Source organism: Podarcis erhardii, assembly GCF_964252035.2.
Source record: "Podarcis erhardii genome assembly, chromosome: 3".
NCBI lineage: Eukaryota > Metazoa > Chordata > Lepidosauria > Squamata > Lacertidae > Podarcis > Podarcis erhardii.
Genome location: NC_138507.1, coordinates 16,860,786 through 16,879,134, shown reverse-complemented (window position 1 = coordinate 16,879,134; position 18,349 = coordinate 16,860,786). Strand labels below are relative to the sequence as shown.

Below are 18,349 nucleotides of genomic sequence, written 5' to 3'. Positions count from 1 at the left end.
ATATGTCAGAATAACTTTCAAATATGTCAGAATAACTTTCTCACAACAGGTTTTGGCATTACTTTTCTTGTCACTCATACCCAGATGCTATTTAATTTTTCTCAAAAAAAATCAGTATTTTGACTTAACGGAGCCTGATGGAAGGCATTGAGAATCAAGCCAATTCTCACTTATTAGACAAGCTTTCAGTAATCATCTATATAGACTTAAGAGTCTCCTGAGCAGAATGTTGTCCATGGGAATGTGATGTTCATCTCTGTAGTACTCATTCCGTACCACCTGTAAAAGCCAGAAGGCTTTTATAATTGGTTTGGATTTTTGAGATCCCAGTTTTACATGATCGGGAATGCTGGCTGAGTTGCAACAGTCCTGGCTCCTGGAATGGCAAATTGGGGCAGTCTTAAATGGACAGTCAGGACAGGACCACTTTGACTGGGGCAATTGCTGATGGATCATCGCAATTCCCAAATGTGCAACATGAAAGCAAAGGCCACAACACACATACTTTTAAGGTATGCGCTTAACACTTGGCCCTCCAAATGTTTTGGGACTTCAACTCTCATCATCCCTAGATAACATGACCAGTGGTCAGGGATGATTGGATTGTACAGTGGTACCTTGGGTTATGTACGCTTCAGGTTACATACGCTTCAGGTTACAGACTCCGCTAACCCAGAAATAGTACCTCAGGTTAAGAACTTTGCTTCAGGATGGGAACAGAAATCGCGGCGCAGTAGCTGCGGGAGGCCCCATTAGCTAAAGTGGTGCTTCAGGTTAAGAACAGTTTCAGGTTAAGAATGGACCTCCGGAACGAATTAAGTACGTAACCAGAGGTACCAGTGTAGTCCCAAAACATCTGGAGAGCTGAGTTTGGGGATGCCTGGCTTAACATATCTTAAGTATATGTACTCAGAAATTTAAAGTAAGGTGCAAAGGATAATATCTATACGATGCAAACATCAAGGAGCCATGATGAGATGTGGTTTCTTGTTGAGTATATAGTGAAGGGCAAGATGAGGGTGGTGCTGTGGTCTAAACCACTGAGCCTCATCGGCTTGCCGATCAGAAGATTGGCGGTTCGAATCCACACGACGGAGTGAGCTTCCGTTGCTCTCTCCCAGCTCCTGCCAACCTAGCAGTTCAAAAGCATGTCAGTGCAAGTAGATAAATAGGTACCACTGGGGTGGGAAGGTAAACGGCATTTCCATGCACTCTGGTTTCCGTCACGATGTTCTGTGGTACCAGAAGCAGTTTGTCATGCTGGCCACATGACCCGGAAAGCTGTCTGTGGACAAACGCCAGCTCCCTTGGCCTGAATGCGAGATGAGCGTCGCAACCCCATAGTCGCTTTTGACTGGATTTAACTGTCCAGGGGTCCTTTACCTTCAGATAGTGAAGGAAACCTGAATTTGCAGCTGTGCAATTTTTGAAATGAGCTTCAGTTCCAGTGGCAGCCCACATATCAGTGGAAACCTAAATGGGATTGGTGAGGAGCAGGGCAGCACCCAGAACCTTGCCACCTTTTCCCCCCTGTTGTGGAAAACAGAGGCTCCTCTCCTTTCACTACACCACCTCCATTGTGATACAGCTGAGGGGGCTGATGATCAAGCCCTCGGGGGATTCACATAGTTTGGGATCCAGCAGATTCAAAATAGGCCCAGTCGGGGGGCTTTCTGCCCGCTGCCACCACAGTTCCTTTCTCCCTGCCCAAGAATTGCTACTTGCCATCCTAACCTCTTCCAGCCACCAACGTAGGTGCAATAGAATTGTGCTTTAAGTGTGTTTGCAATTGAAGCCTAGAGGAGAACTGATTTCAGTGTCTCTTTAGGTTGGGTTTTTTATGGAGTTTCCAATTTTGAATTAAAAAATGAGTCCTCTGCGTAGAGTGGGAGGTGGTACCATGGCAAAGCCTTGGTGCATCTTTCAGTGCAATCAAGAGCGGGGGGGGGGGGGGGAATCTTAGACTTAAATATTTATTACCTGTCAGAATCCATTTAAACTTTCCATCATTATGGTTCTAATTAGCTGCTGATTCTGCAAATGCTTTGAACATAAGAATGAGACTGCTTAGTGAATTTATACCCCTCTGGAACACAGGGAGATGGGGTTTTGTTCTTGCATTATGCGCTATGTCCAGCTTCCCATTGTAAGGTACAGCGGTACCTCAGGTTAAGAACTTAATTCATTCTGGAGGTCTGTTCTTAACCTGAAACTGTTCTTAACCTGAAGCACCACTTTAGCTAATGGGACCTCCTGCTGCTGCCGTGCCGCCACCGTGCGATTTCTGTTCTCATCCTGAAGCAAAGTTCTTAACCCGAGATAATATTTCTGGGTTAGCGGAGTCTGTAACCTGAAGCGTATGTAACCTGAAGCGTACGTAACCCGAGGTACCACTGTAAAAGGTAATTGTGAATACTTAAGTGTGGGGCCATTGAGATCAGCTCTGATGAAAATGAACCTTTATTTCTTGGCGAATGTTCAGTGGTAATGGCTTCATCAGTTACCTCAACAGGTAGTATAATTTCTGATCCCTGGGCAGTGAATTGTATTGAGGGGTGGCTTCATCCATGGAAGACGGAGCAAGCTTGTGGGGTTCCCCCCCCCCAGGTACCACTGTAAAAGGTAATTGTGAATACAGTGGTGCCCATCATGCTCAGCTTGGAGGTTATTTTGAAACTTATTTGTATTGCATCAGTAACAGAGCACATAAAATTGAGTGGCTTAAGAAACAGTTATGGAGTTCATAGCAGGATTTGTGCGCTTGTAGAAGTACGAGAGATATCAAAATCCATAGCTATCTGACCAGCCAATTACCTATGACATTTGAGAGAGCAAGAGCACCAATTAGTTTATGGTATGGGCACACAAAATCAAACTGATAGGTTTTTAAAGGCCATTTCATCTGTCTTCGTGAAAACACTTGATCTTTTTACTTGAAACCAGCACGAATACACCTTTTGTGTTTGCTGTGTTCTGACCTTTCAATGGCTGTTTTGTATTAAGTTTCCAAAGAGGATGGACCATATAGCTCAGTGGTAGAGCATTTGTGTTGCATGCACAGGGTTCATGCTTCAAGCCCCAGCATCTCCAGATAGGGCTTTGAGAGACTACAGTGGATTCTTGGGTTGCGAACGGGATTCGTGCAGGATGCACATTCACAGCCCGCAGCATTCGCAACCCGTAGCTATGCGTCTGTGCACGTGCGGGTTGCAATTCAGCACTTCTGCGCACGTGCAAAGCGCGATTTATTGCTTTTGTGCAATAACCCAGTACTTCCGGGTTTCAGCGGTATGTAACCCGAAAAAATGCAGCCTGAAGCATCTGTAATCCGAGGTATGACTGTACTGTCTGAAACCCTGCAAAGCTATTGCTTGTCTGTGTAAACAGCACTAAGTTAGATGCGCCAGTGGACTGACTTGGTATAAGGCAGCTTTCAACATACAGTGGTGCCCCGCAAGACGAATGCCTCGCAAGACGGAAAACCCGCTAGACGAAAGAGTTTTCCGTTTTGGAGGCGCTTCGCAAAATGAATTTCCTATGGGCTTGCTTCGCAAGACGAAAATGTCTTGCGAGTTCCTGCAGGTTTTCCCCCTTTTCTCCTCCTTTTTCTAAGCCGCTTATCCACTAAGCCGATAAGTCGCTAAAAGCTGCTAAAAGCCGCTAAACCGCTAATAGCGCTAATCCGCTAATGGGCTTGCTTCGCAAGACGAAAAAACCGCTAGACAAAGAGACTCGCGGAACGGATTCTTTCCGTCTTGCGAGGCACCACTGTATCTAACTCACAACTTAAGTGTGGGGCCATTGAGATCAGCTCTCATGAAAAGGAACCTTTATTTCTTGGAGAATGTTAGGTGGTGATGGCTTCATCAGTTACATCAACAGGTTGTATAATTTCTGATCCCTGTGCAGTGAATTGTATTGAGGGATGGCTTCATCCATGGAAGATGGAGCAAGTTTCTGGGGTCCCCCCCCCCAGTTTCTCAGGGAAGGATCCAAAATAACGGATCTAAATGGCAAGAAAGCAGATTCTGACTTAATAGGAAGAACTTTCTGCCAGGAGGAACCCATTGACAGTGGAATGGAGTCATGCGAGAAGTGGTGGACTCTCCTTCCTTGGAAGTTTTAAAGCAGAGGTTGGATGGCCATTTGTCATGAATGGCTTCAGTGGAGATTCCTGCATTGCAGGGGGTTGGCCTAGATGACCCCTGGGGTCCCTTCCGATTCTGTGATAATGTAATGTCAGTGGAAGGAATTTCAGCTCGTATGAGGCACCTGATCTTTACCACTGGTTTTTTACCTGATGTAAACATGTGTTGTTTGCGGAACCAACTCTCAGCACTGCTCAGAAATGAGAGGTCAAAGATGTTATTTTTCCAGCTTCTTTCATTGGACTGAAATGTAGGTGCTCTGTGCATATCAGAACTTCAAGCATTAAGGGATTCGTTTTGTCATGGAGACAATTCAGTGAAATAGCTTTTGGTTTGGAGGCTGGTTGGTGACTCCCATTTCTTTTTCTTTCCCAGCTCTCAGATACTGCTTTTGTCATATAGTCAGTGCAATGCCTACATGTTCAAGCATAGTGAAGGTATACAAAGAAATATAAATACTCCTAGCCATGTTTTAGTGTATCCTACATTCAGTATATATTGAGTGCAGGGCTATGTACCCTTTCATGGGAGTAAGTTCCACTGAATTCAGTGGGACTTCCTCCTGAATTGATGTGAATTGACTTGTTCTATCCAGCCCACTTGAAATCAGTTGAATTTAGCTATGTACTTGACAGTAGCCCCAACATTTCTCTTCCATGCCTGATTTAACATTGCAATGCCTATCATAATGAAGATATCAGTATCTCACAGTATGTCAGCACGTTTTCCTGAGGCTGTTATATAGGACAGAAGACTAATTTAGTTCTGCTGTGTTCAATTATACTTCTCTCATTTTTATTTTGTGTTAATGTTATAAATTTTATCTACTTGCTTTGCTTGGAACCAATAGAATCTTCTGTTACATTACAAGAGAACTGAATAATGACTGGTAATGATAGTAAGCATACTTAAATCATTTGCAAAGAACATTTATATGTGCTCAGCTGGTTTCTCTTTGTAACCTGATCACTTCTTAATCAATTGGTATTAGCTGCAAGTTACCAGGTAGCCATAAACCAAACAAGCTAAATTATAGACAACAGTAATGTTTTATAGCTCAAAAGAAACTGCTTTTGCAGCATGGATTGCAATTGCTTTCGGCTAAATCAGATTAGCATGACAATCTAGCCTGTTTTAACTTCTTAACAACTAAACAAATCAGGTATGAATCCTGCAGGAGACATTGATTTCCAGTTCTCTTTTTTTCCAACTCAAGCAGATTAGTACTATTAAAAATCTGCCTCTATGAATTTTGGCTGGTTCTTCCATTTTGGCATTTTCTCCAGTTACTGCATTCATGGGAGGTTACGTTAGTTGGCTGTTGGTCATCAGCAGAAGGTTGTGTGTTGGTGTGGGTGGGTTGGTCTTAAAATGGAGAAAAAAACCTATTTTCTGTGTAATTATTTCACTGGCACTGTCACATGGGTCTTGCACAACTTTGTTGGCCTTTTTTGAGTCACCATTGAATAATGCAAATTGCATCAGTGCCTTGGTCATCCCTAGACTGGGCTGTTGTAAGGTATTATTTAAGGGACTGCTCTTAAAAGAGCATTCAGATTCTTCTTTTTAAAAGCTTTTTCCTTTTTTTGTTTTCATCTACTGTATCAGAACGCTATTGCCAGAGTTGTATCTGGGGCCCATTATATGGCATAAAAACTGGGCTGTTTGATTGGTTAGCCTCTTTTAAAAGTAGCACCTACCATTTTAAAGGAGGCAATTTACTGTGTGTTCTGAATCTCTCCTCTCTTGGCAGAAGGAGGACATGCAAATCCCTTCTCTTAAAGTAAGGATTGATTGATTGATTGATTGATTCTGTTTCTATGCCACTTTTTATTCAAATGAATCCCAAAGCTGCTTACAAACAAAAGATAAAAATAACATAATGGAACATCATGAATACAGCATAAATTGTATAGAATACTTAACAAGTCATCAGTACAACAATCAAAAATGACAAACAAAACAATTGCCATCTATGTAAAACTATTAACAAAACAACTAAAAAATAAGCCAAACATCACAGTTACACCAAAAATCATATTGCAGTTGTACCTTGGTTTTCAAACAGCTTAGTTCTCAAACGTTTTGGCTCCCGGATTCTGCAAACCCAGAAGTGACTGTTCCAGTTTGCGAACTATTTTTGGAAGCTGAATGTCTGACGGGACTTCCATAGCTTCTGATTGGTTGCAGGAGCTTCCTGCAGCCAATCAGAAGCAGCGCTTTGGTTTCCGAACGTTTTGGAAGTCGAACGGACTTCCGGAACGAATTCCGTTTGACTTCCAAGGTACGACTGTATAGGATTCACGAAGTACTACAGCATTCATATCTATAAATCAATATTAACAACTTTAACAAAATAGCAACAAGACAAACAAACAAAGTCCTGTTGAATGTTCTTCCCTTCGCCATCACTCAGAAACTTTCATTCTGTTCAGTGCATCAAAATACACCTGCGCATAATGCTCCTGGCAGCAACTCCCTTATGAAGGATCCTTGCAATGGAGCTGGTCAGAACAAAGACTCAGCTCAAATTGTGACTCAAAAGGGGATACAGTGGTGCCCCGCAAGACGAACACCTCGCAAGACGGAAAACCCGCTAGACGAAAGGGTTTTCCGTTTTGGAGGCGCTTCGCAAAACGAATTTCCCTATGGGCTTGCTTCGCAAGACGAAAATGTCTTGCGAGTTCCTGCGGGGTTTTTTCCCTTCCTAAGCCCTAAGCCGTTTATAAGCTGATCCGCTGATAAGCCGCTTATCAGCTGATCCACTAAAAGCCGCTAAACTGCTAATAGCGCTAATCCGCTAACCTGTCAATGGGCTTGCTTCGCAAGACGAAAAAACCGCTATACGAAGAGCCTCACGGAATGGATTAATTTTGTCTTGCGAGGCACCACTGTAATCCACAGTTCACTGTGCAGCGCAGTCTCAGCCCCTCTGTGAAGAAAGTGAGATGGTTTGGTGTAAGAACTGCAGCAAGTTCTCGGGGGCTTTTTGCAACCTTTTTGGCAAGAACTGTGTTCCCATTCTGAAGGGGGAGTTTGTGTACTGACAATTGAACCTGGGGCAGGACTACTGCACATTTGCTTACATTAATCTTCCAGCCAAGGAAATAATGCCCTACAGTTCCCAGGGCAGATTTCAACCTCCTAAACTTTTCACTATATGCAGGAATTGTCCAAGGAGAGCTTGCAAATCTTTCTGCCTATGCTATTGCCTACCTGGGTTAAATACCTTCTGATACCAAAGCCTTTGAATCTCAAATTAGTGTTTGTGTAATGAGTAATCAGTCCCAAGAAGTCTTAAGTTGTTGGAGGTTTAACAGTAGCAATGACCGCTGATTTTTTATTTTTATTTTTACATTTGGTTTATATAAAAGAGGGTTATTCTGCTAGTTTCCTGCTTTTTAATCTGCTGCAGTTTCCAAAGGCTTTTTCTTTTACTGTCTGTGTGTGCGGTATTATTCTAGATATTGATTTTTGTAAGCTGTGTTGTGGGTATTTTATAACAGAGAAGTGGTATAAAATAAATACTTAATAAATACTTAATAATACTTAATACTTAATAAATACTTAATAACAAATAATACTTAATAATGCGCCAGGATCATAGGATAGATAATTCTTTTTGTCCTTAAACAGGTAAGTGTCAAAAGCTGCAATATATTTTTTATTCATCTGTTTGCTTATTTAGAAATAACTGGGCTGTTTCTTTTCCAGTAAAGAAACAGTCACATTGAATAGTAAGATCTTGTGTTGTGTAGCCTATCATCTTTCCTTTTTTTTCTGTCATGGTGATTTCACTCACTTTTTTCTCTATTATGACAGTAGAATTCACATACAGAAATAAATCCAGTAAGTAGCTTTTTTCTGTTTATTTTTGCAGGAGCAAACTTTGGCTCTGAGGAAAGAAGGAATTGGTGTTGTGCTAGATTCTGAGCTGCCTCACCTAATAGGCATTGATGATGATCTTCTCAGTACTGGCATCATCTTGTATCACCTGAAGGTAACTCAATATTTATTTGCCTTCCCGTTCCTAAATGGGCAATTTTAATGATAGTGTTAATTTGTTGTCTAAATAAGCTAAGCATCCATTACATCCCTGCAATAATGTGATATCAGCTGTTAGGTACTCTAATTTGTTTAGTATAAAAGTATCAGTCAGTACTGCCTGTATCTGTCCCAAGAGTCAATGACAGATGAATGGTACCCTAGTGGAGCATATTGGTTCATTCATTTTGCTGTGGCCGTGAATTGATGCTGCTTGGAAACTTTCAGGATGCTCTTTCTTGCCTGTTAAGGAGGAACAGTAATGAAAACAATATTTCCTTGATAAAAGCTCTTTAATTCATTAGCAGTTTTAGCTATTGTTGTTCTGCTCATTTTATTTTTGCGCCATAGTAAATAAGTTTTACTCTTCTCTATAGGAGGGACAAACACACGTTGGCAGAGAAGATGCTTCATCAGAACAGGATATTGGTAAATGAAATAAGAGGAGGGGAGGAGAACCCTGTCTGAGTTATCTTCCTAAAACGGGGGTGGGGGGTGGGGATATTCCTCATGCTGCAGATATATCTGAAGAAGTGTACATGCACACAAAAGCTCATACCAATAACTAATTTAGTTGGTCTCTAAGGTGCTACTGGAAGGAATTTTTAAATTTTATTTTATTTTATTTATTTTCTTTCGACTACAGCAGACCAACCTACCTGCAGATACATATTTCTCTTAACATATAGTTCTCTTAACCGTAAATGAAGCGGGCCTCAGTTTCCACTAATAATGAATTAATTTTATGTGTGAAGTGTTCTGTTTAAGTTACCAGAAAATACATGCAATATTTCTACAACTTGAATCTACTTTTATACAGTGATTTCATAGTGAGACCACTTAACTTTATTTGCTCCCTTTACATTATTTTTATAGGTTGCACTAGATGCTCCTGCAGCAGAAACTAAGGATGTATTTTTTATCTAATTTCTCCCTTCTCCCAGCAGCCCCCCGAGCCCCCCATGTCTGTTCTGGAGGTTTGGGGGACCCTCCAGAGCAGTGTGGGAGATAATACAGAGGCTGCACAAGCAAGGGGATTGGCAAAATAACTTTTTGCCTACAGGAGCATCCAGTTAACAGTGTGAGAGTCTCTGCTGCACCAGGGTCCTGCCTCTTAAGAAAAAGGAGCCCTTTTGGTTGCAGCAGGAAATTCCTGGATACAACATATTTCTCTCTCTCTCTCTTGTTTGTAAACACACACACACAATGCAAGAAGATGCTTAAAAATCAGGAATCTCTTTTTTCCAGTGAATAGAATGAGAGTCAATAGATTTTTAAATTGTGTATCATATGTACCTGGGCTGATCTTCTTGTTTACTAATAGAAGAAAAATGTTTGCATTTCATAGTCCTTCATGGCCTCGATTTGGAAAGTGAGCACTGCATCTTTGAACATTTCAATGGAACAGTTAATTTGATACCACTGAGTGGAGCACAATGTTCTGTAAATGGAATTCAGATCACAGAGGCCATACAACTCAACCAAGGTATCTATACATTTCTTTTCTTCTTTGCAATGAAACTCCATTGTATTTTGAGATCTTTTTTCCCTCCTGTTCTTTTTCTCTATATCAATTTCTGTTAAATATCAAATTTCTGTTTTCGTTGTGCAAATGATACAGTGATTAGAAGCACAACATACAGTGTGTTTATTTAGTATGTGTGCTGCTGCAGCATGGCATAACTGGATCCCTTTGTCTCCCCTAGCTGCAATAAAACATGTCTCTCACGTATTGGTCTCTACAACCACAGCTCTAACTCTCCAATGTTTCTACAACCACAGTGTCTCTACAACCACAATTCCAATTCCACAATTCCAATGTCTCTACAACCACAGCTCTAACTCTCCAATGTTTCTACAACCACAATGTCTCTACAACCACAATTCCAATTCCACAATTCCAATGTCTCTACAACCACAGCTCTAACTCTCCAATGTTTGACTTCACCCCGAAAAGTGCACTCCTCCATTGCCTCCAAGATAGAGGATACCAACAATTGATAATCTCTATTTAGACACCCACCAACCCCCCCCACCCCCCACGTCCATACGTTCTAGATATTTTAGGGATCATCAGACTGGCTTGTAATCTCCATGCAGTTCAGGTGTGGCCACTGGGCCATTCCAGAAAAAGAGGAAAATGATTGGTGGCCTGGATTGAGTTTGGGGGTGGCTGTTTAATTGGACTCAGTGTTCGCACTAAAGCTGTGACTGCAATGATGCTCAGCTGTTCAATTTCATTTTCCACTACTCCCTTGAAAGAAGGGGATTACACTTCATTTTTCACTGCCGTTCTTCTCTCAGTACAACAGCTGCCTTGTAGTTGTTGAGTATTATTAAGATGAGGGGAAGAGATGGGAGCTTGCTAGACTGCTGTATTTTTGAGTGTCGCGAACAATGCCCAGGCAGTTGCTCTGGGGATTGCAAGACCTTTCACCAGTTTCTCCACTAAACTGGTTTTAAGGTGGATATACCCAAGTGGCCTACAGTGCTTGAGTATCGACACCTAACAGAACGCCATATTATTTTAAACATTTCCCCCCTTGTGTTTCTTCCCCAAGGTTATTGAAGCACACTCCTGATCCTTTCTATCCTGCTCGCTGTGTTTCTTTACGAGTGCTGCTAAACAGTCTATCAGACTTCGCTTTTGTATACAGTGCTACCTCGGGTTAAGCACTTAATTCGTTCCGGAGGTCCGTTCTTAACCTGAAACTGTTCTTAACCTGAAGCACCACTTTAGCTAATGGGGCCTCCTGCTGCCACCGCGCCGCTGGAGCACGATTTCTGTTCTCATCCTGAAGCACTATTTCTGGGTTAGCGGAGTCTGTAACCTGAAGTGTATGTAACCTGAGGTATCGCTGTATATGAAATTGGGAAGGCTGAAAAAATTATCCGCAGCCTCCTTCATATCTTCATAGGCTTACCTTTGAGAACCTGTGTTTTGGAAGAAAACTTTAGAGTCTGGATTAACCAAGACAACCAACTTAAATGTAGATAGACGGCAGCAACATGTACACCAAATCACAGTTCACAAGCTGGAAAGTCTTCATGCTAGCTTTCATTATGCATGTTTTAGCACTGTTTCTTAAATCTTACAGTCTGGAGTCACAGCACCTTTAAATACCTGCTTCAGATATTTCTGATTAGCTCCTTTTGCACTTAACAATCTACTTTCCTTTTAGAATTACCATGCATCAAAAATGTGCTAAACTCTTTGGGAGAAGTGTGGGGACTATACCGGCATGCCTTGTAATTAGCTACCACGCCTTTGTCAAAATTAATTGAGATGGCATTAATGTGTCTTTTAAATTTAGCATAGCCAAATGCAAGAAAAGTGGAACTGGTTTCCAGTCAGTAAAATGTAGCCAAAACTAGGGGGGACCAGGAATAAATCCAAATGCTGCCCCTTAAAAAAAATATAATTAAGCTCCTAGAGTTTAATAAACCTGGGATTACCTTGTTCTCCATCCTGAAAGCAGATATCTTGCATGGTGTTACATGTGAGATCTTGTAGAGTAAAAACCAAAGGGCATGTAGTAGCAAGTTGCCTTCTTGGGAACGGTATTCCGTATTATGTGTTTGGAGGGTCACATATCTTTGCAGAAAAAGTAGCATTTGATGATGAATGTGAAGAAGGCTCATGGGCAGAGAAAAGCAAAATTGCATAAAAATGATATCAGGTGCTTCTTTTGATTTTTATATTTCTACATTAATTTCAATAAGGACAAATGTAAGGGTCTGCCCTTAGACAGAAAGAACCAGATGCACAAATATAAGATGGTGGACACCTGGCTTACTAGAAGTCCAAAGGAAAAGGATCTTGGGGTCTTAGTGGACCACAAGTTTAACATGAGTCAACAGTGTGATGCAGCAGCAAAAAAAGCTAACGCTATTTTAGGCTTCATCAACAGAAGTACAGTGTCCAGGTCAAGGGAAGTAATAGTACCACTGTATTCCGCCTTGGTCAGACCACACCTGGAATACTGTGTCCAGTTCTGGGCACCACAATTTAAGAAGGATATTGACAAGCTGGAGCGTGTGCAGAGGAAGGCAACCAAGATGATCAAGGGTCTGGAAACCAAGCCTTATGAGGAATGGTTGAAGGAGGTGGGTACTGGGAAAGAGGAGACTGAGAGGAGATATGATAGCCGTCTTCAAATAACTCAAGGGCTGTCACATGGAGGAGGGAGCAAGCTTGTTTTCTTCTGCTCTTTAGGGTAGGACCCGACCAGTGGATTCAAGTTGCAAGAAAGGAGATTCTGACTAAACATCAAGAAGAACTTTCTGACAGTAAGACCTGTAAGACCCCTCGGGAGGTTGTGGACTCTCCTTTCTTGGAGATTTTTAAGCAGAGGTTGGATGGCCCTCTGTCATGGATGAGATTCCTGCATTGCAGGGGGTTGGACTAGATGATCCTTGGGGTCCCTTCCAGTGCTACAATTCTATGATTCATCTTAGAGCTAGGACTTAAAATAATGAGGAATGGTTGTCATTCCATATTCGATACCAATTTTACTAGAAAACACTGTGTAAGAACTTAGTGTACAGTCATACCTCTTGTTACATTTGGTTCAGGTTACATCTTTTCAGGTTGCGACCAGCGGCGACCCGGAAGTACCGGAAAGGGTTATTTCCGGGAAAGGGTTACTTCCGGGTTTCGCCACTCGCGCATGCGCAAACGCACAAAATGCCATCACGTGCATGCGCAGAAGCAGTGAATCGTGACACATGCATGCGCTGACACGGGTTGCGTTCCGGAACGGATCCTGTTCGCAACCAGAGGTACCACTATATTTGTCATTGAGTAAACTACCATCTGAAGAGGTTTGGATAGTTAATAACATGTTAAATACAGTATTCCACTTTAGCCACCCAAAGCCTAGCTGAATAAGAGCATCTCATCCCATTTCCATTAAAAAATACTGTCTCATGCTGTGGTGAATCTGCAAAGGAAGCAAAACCACAGCCACCAAGAATTCTTATTTGTGAGCCCATAAACATATACATGACATAGTTCCACCCCGGTGAACTTGCAGTCTAGATTTTCAACTATAAACTAATTAACATTAGTTAAAGGAAATGTCATCCAGTGCAGGCAGAAGACATTTAATTTACTGGCATGATATAGGCATGCTGATTTCTCTTCACTCTTCCTTCCTGCATAACCCCCTTTTAATGTTAAAGATGGTGAGCATGATATGTGCACTGAAATTGGCATCATTCAAAATTAACCCTAAAAAGCCATTTGAAATCAAGCGAAGAAATCCTGGTTGAGCTTCGGAAATGCTGGGTGGTTCAAATGTAACACCAGAATTTGGATTGGTGATACGCAAACAAGCTTGAACGATCTCTCCTTCTCCATTTGATTCTTGGATTTCCTCTCCTAATTCTCTTTGCTTGCCATCACATCTGATCCATCCCAATTTGTCCAAAGAGGAGGATTGCAAGCTACAGTTTGAACTCGACTTGAAACCCTGGTTAGCAAGTGAAATATGGCTTGCACAAATCATTGTTTCCCTGGTTCAGATAGAGATGCAAACTTTGCGTGGAATTCAGTGTTGTGCTGTTACAAGTGTTCCATCAGCGTGGGCATTGCAGTTTTGTTTTTTTGGCATTGATATACCACTCAATCAACCACGTCCTCTGAGTGCTTTATAAGCTCTGAATAGTTAAGCAGACTCGGAAATGTTGTGCAGTCAGCACCAGGGCCATCTCTTTTCTCAAGATGTTAATTCTTTTTTTAGAAATCTACTTTCTTCCATGTATAAGCAAATGTTGCGGCCACATTCTATTCCTGCAAAGTCATAAGGGCTTCAGTTGCACAGTCAGTCTGCAGCCTGAGACTCCCTATATGCTTGGGGAAGCATGTGTGTGAATCTTTATAGGGCTGGAATATAAATGTGCCATTTAGAGCTGCTTTTTTGCCATTATTTCAAAACAGCTGAGCGAGTGTGCTTAAATCACTCTCTGAGCTTTTCAAAGGAAAATAGTAAATTTAACTTTCAGGGTGGCACAAAGGATGAGAAACGCTTTGTGAAGTAACAAGCATATGAAAGAGTTAAGAGAGAAAACTATTTTACAGTGTTAGCTGGCAGAATTGTAACCAGCTGGGACCCTTGACTATAGTTTGATAAAAAATATCCCAATTGAAAGGAAGGCCAGCCTGGTGCATAGCATAAATTACGGTGATAGTATTGAAATAGCTTTGCTGCATAAAGTTTTATGAACAGTAAATCTTCTTTAAGATTAGACTGCGATAAAGTGCAGTAGGCAATGTTACCATAATTTTGAATTGAAAGAAAACACTGGATTCTGCCTTTCCAAGAGGCGGTTTGGCATAGTTTGCAACGTGTACTTGTCATACAATCTCTATTGCATTTTAATTTCCATAGTGAATTGGACATATTATTTAAAAAAAGGGTACTTGGATGGAAATATGCGAAGAAAATTGTTCTGAGCCATGTTGCATTGAGATTATGTTTGTTTTTTTGGCGTTTGCTTTCATCCATAAGCTGTAGTGTTTTTTTAAAAAATGCAATTCTGCTCTAGTTAGTGGAAATTGCTGGAAATGTTGAAGTGGCCGAAATATAAATGGATTGATAGAATTAACCAAAGATGCTGCACTCAATGAGGATTCAAGATTGAGTATTTTTGACATAATGCAGGAAGTCTTCCAAACTAACTCGCAAACAGTATTTGCCTCTTCATCTTTAAAAACACAAATCATGCCTCCTTTTTATCACCTCCTTTTGCCCTACTGAATTATTTAAATAGTTTTTCCAGAGCACATGGTATTTCATGATATTTACAGAATGTGATCTAGTTTGTAGCTGGAACCTCTAGAGCACTCTTTTATCTCTCCAAGTCAAGAAAACTGTTTGAGCTGTTCCAAGAATAATTAAGGCATAACATGGAAAGATGACTCGATAGCATCTGCTTTTGTTTGGAGCAAACAGATCAAACTGAAGGGGCTGCACTTTTGACACCAGAGAGAGTGAAATCAAAGAAGCTGAAATCCCATGTTTCAGTTTTCTTGTGATCCCTGGGATTGTCCTAATTCTGCTCATTTTTAGAACGTCTCCCCATCTGTGTTTTTAAACTGAGAAGCGGACCGTGCTGATTTGATTGGCTCTGGAAGTAGTTATTCAGAAACAAGCTGGTGCATTTTGTTTTGTGCATTAGGAAAACCTCAGAACTTAGAACTGATGGTGCTGTGAGTCTCTAAGCTGGAGCCAGGAAATTCACAAGGGACCCCAACAGTGTTGTTGACTACAGCTTTCAACAACTGTGACCATTGGTCATGCTGGCTGCGGCAGATGATAGCTGGAGTCCAGCTACACCAAAAAGGCTGCAGGTTCCCCATTCTGGCAATTATACCATGCTACCTTTTGCTGTTGGCTACCAGGTCAAGTATGTCTGGGTACGAAAAGCAGCATGGAGCCAGCTGAGATGGGTCCAAGTTGCCTTGTTACACATTGCTTTCTGAACCTTGTGGGGGGGGGCTTACATAGGCCTGCATGCCATTCTTCACACTCATATTTCGGTCTTGGCTAAATACAATGGAACCTTGGTTTTCGAACAGCTTAGTTGACGAACATATTGGCTCCCGAATGCCGAAAACCCAGAAGTAAGCGTTCCAGTTTTCGAACATTTTTGGGAGCCGAACATCCAATGCGGCTGTTGGCTATTGTTTCTGGGCTCCTGTGCTAATTGGGAGCCGCTCCTTGGTTTTTGAACGTTTTGGGAGTCGAATGGAGTTCTGAAACGGATTAAGTTCGAGAACCAAGGTTCCACTGTACTATGGTTATTTGTGCTTAGTGTCTCCCCAGACCTACTATTGTGCTCAACCGAAGGGTTGAGCCAGGACAAGCCTGTCCTGTTAACCCTTTTCTTCCTTGTTCTTTATCACTTGAATGCCAGATAGGTGGTTTTCTGCTCCTTGCTGTTGCTTTGGATTACATACGTGTATTCCATTATGGAATATGACGTCACTCTGCATTTTAATTACCAAGGTTCTCTAGAAATCCTGTCATTTAAAATTGCGTTCCTAATTTAATGTGGATGTTAGAGGGGGCGTGTTCAGTGCTTTTTTCCAGGGGGTACTCAAGGGTATGCAGTACCTGCACCTCTTTTTGGTTGTTAAAAGGTGTGGCACTTACTGTAACAACTTCATGGCGTGTACCGGCACCAGTTTTTATAGGGGGGGAAGCACTGGGTATGCTCATATCTGAGGGAAATATTTCATGTCAGTATTCTCATCTAGACAGTTGAAGTCCAAGTGGATTGTTATGGCAATATATCTTTATGACTTTTAGAGGCAAGTTAACTGCATAAGGCTGCACTCTGAGCCCCACATAACTGGGAGTAAGTCCTGTGGAATCCATAGTTTCCATAGGATCCATGATTAGGATCCCAACATAGCACTAAATGGCCTAGGTCCAGTATAACTGAAGGAGCATCTCCACCCTCATCGTTCCACCCGGACACTGAGATCCAGCACCGAGGGCCTTCTGGCGGTTCCCTCGTTGCGAGAAGCCAAGTTACAGGGAACCAGGCAGAGGGCCTTCTCGGTACTGGCACCTGCCCTGTGGAATGCCCTCCCACCAGATGTCAAAGAGAAAAACAGCTACCAGACTTTTAGAAGACATCTGAAGGCAGCCCTGTTTAGGGAAGCTTATAATGTTTGACGCACTATTGTATTTTAATATTTTGTTGGAAGCCACCCAGAGTGGCAGGGTATAAATATATTATTATTATTATTATTATTATTATTATTATTATTATTATTATTATAGCACTGCAATCCGGCCTCTCTTGTGCCCAACTGGGGTGGGGAAAAGTATTAGGTGGGGTGGAGGTGCCCCTCTGCCAAGCCTTGCCAACCTCCACTCGCTGGGTCATGCTAGCTTACTCCAGATGAAAAAAGATCTTGGAGTAATTTGAGAAGAGTTTTTTCTTCTTCTGAAACTTGTTTTGATGGACATTGCATACCTGACATTTTAAAAAGGGTGCCATGAAGATAATTCTCTTCGAAGTATTTTCTGTTTATGAATTACTATTTGTTAGAAAAAATGTTTCCAGAAGCAGAACATTTAAAACTGAAATGCACGTGCATTTTCACATACTTTTCTCTTTTAAAAATGTGTATGGAAGTGTGTGTGTTTCATTTTATTGGAAATAATGGCAAACTTACAGGAAAAGGGTTAGAATGTATATGACTGGGGTAACTGAAGCACTTTTTTATTCCACTTTGATCCCTTCAAAAGGCCTTGAGGGCACGTATAAGAATAGTATTGAGAGATAATGTTTGCTGCCAATAAGTTGCTTTGACGTGTTCATAAATGGGTAGGCAAGGCCCTTCTGTTCTTTATTAAATTCATTTTAAAGCAGTACTGAAGGAGAACATAAGCTTAAGTATATCAAATTCGAAACCCTGGCAGTTCTCTGCACCTAATTTTTTTTGGCTCAGTTTTGCTTTCTACTTGATGGAGCAAATTAATTGGCCTAGTTTACATGTCCTGGTAAGCAAAACTATGGCTTACAGAGATTGCTCAAATGTGCTGCCTTCGCATGTCATCTGAACACAGGCTTGTTTGAAATGTTTAGTGTTAGATGCGAATACGGTCAGAGAGAGAGAGAGAGAGAGAGAGAGAGAGAGAGAGAGAGTGTGTGTGTGTGTGTGTGTTCGGAATCTGTACTCCCTCGAAAAAGCGCCCTTAATGTGTTATGTAGTCAATTGAATTATGTTTCTTTCTGGCCAGGTGCTGTAATATTACTTGGGAGAACAAATATGTTTCGTTTCAATCATCCGAAGGAAGCAGCCAAATTGAGAGAAAAAAGAAAAGTGAGTTGGGCTGTTTCTTCCTATGTACCTTATTGATGCCTTTTTTGCATTAGATAGGCACGTTGCCCTAATTTGCATTACGAGATTAATGCATATTTTGTCTGGGGAAATGTGAACAGTTTTAAGGAAAACGTAACGTACTTTGATATTAGTAGTAAGTAATTATTTGATCTTCTGCTGTCTTATTAGAGTGGACTGCTTTCTTCCTTCAGTTTGTCAATGTCAGATCTTTCAAAATCTTGTGAAAACCTCTCAGCAGTTATGCTATATAATCCAGGGTGAGTATGTTCCAAATATCGATTCCTTGTGACAT

General features: G+C 41.5%; 1 protein-coding gene across 4 annotated transcripts in view; it reads left to right on the top strand.

Annotated features, from left to right (window-relative positions):
• The window catches only part of LOC309339050 (kinesin-like protein KIF16B), a 102,809-nt gene that overhangs the window by 35,136 nt on the left and 49,324 nt on the right, over positions 1–18,349 (top strand). For all 4 annotated transcript variants that reach the window (XM_081856794.1, XM_081856793.1, XM_081856795.1 and 1 more), the window contains 5 exons: positions 8,029–8,148; positions 8,570–8,621; positions 9,541–9,678; positions 17,954–18,036; positions 18,226–18,314. In XM_081856794.1, coding sequence (XP_081712920.1) covers positions 8,029–8,148; positions 8,570–8,621; positions 9,541–9,678; positions 17,954–18,036; positions 18,226–18,314 — 482 coding nt within the window. The remainder of the gene's footprint in view (positions 1–8,028; positions 8,149–8,569; positions 8,622–9,540; positions 9,679–17,953; positions 18,037–18,225; positions 18,315–18,349) is intronic.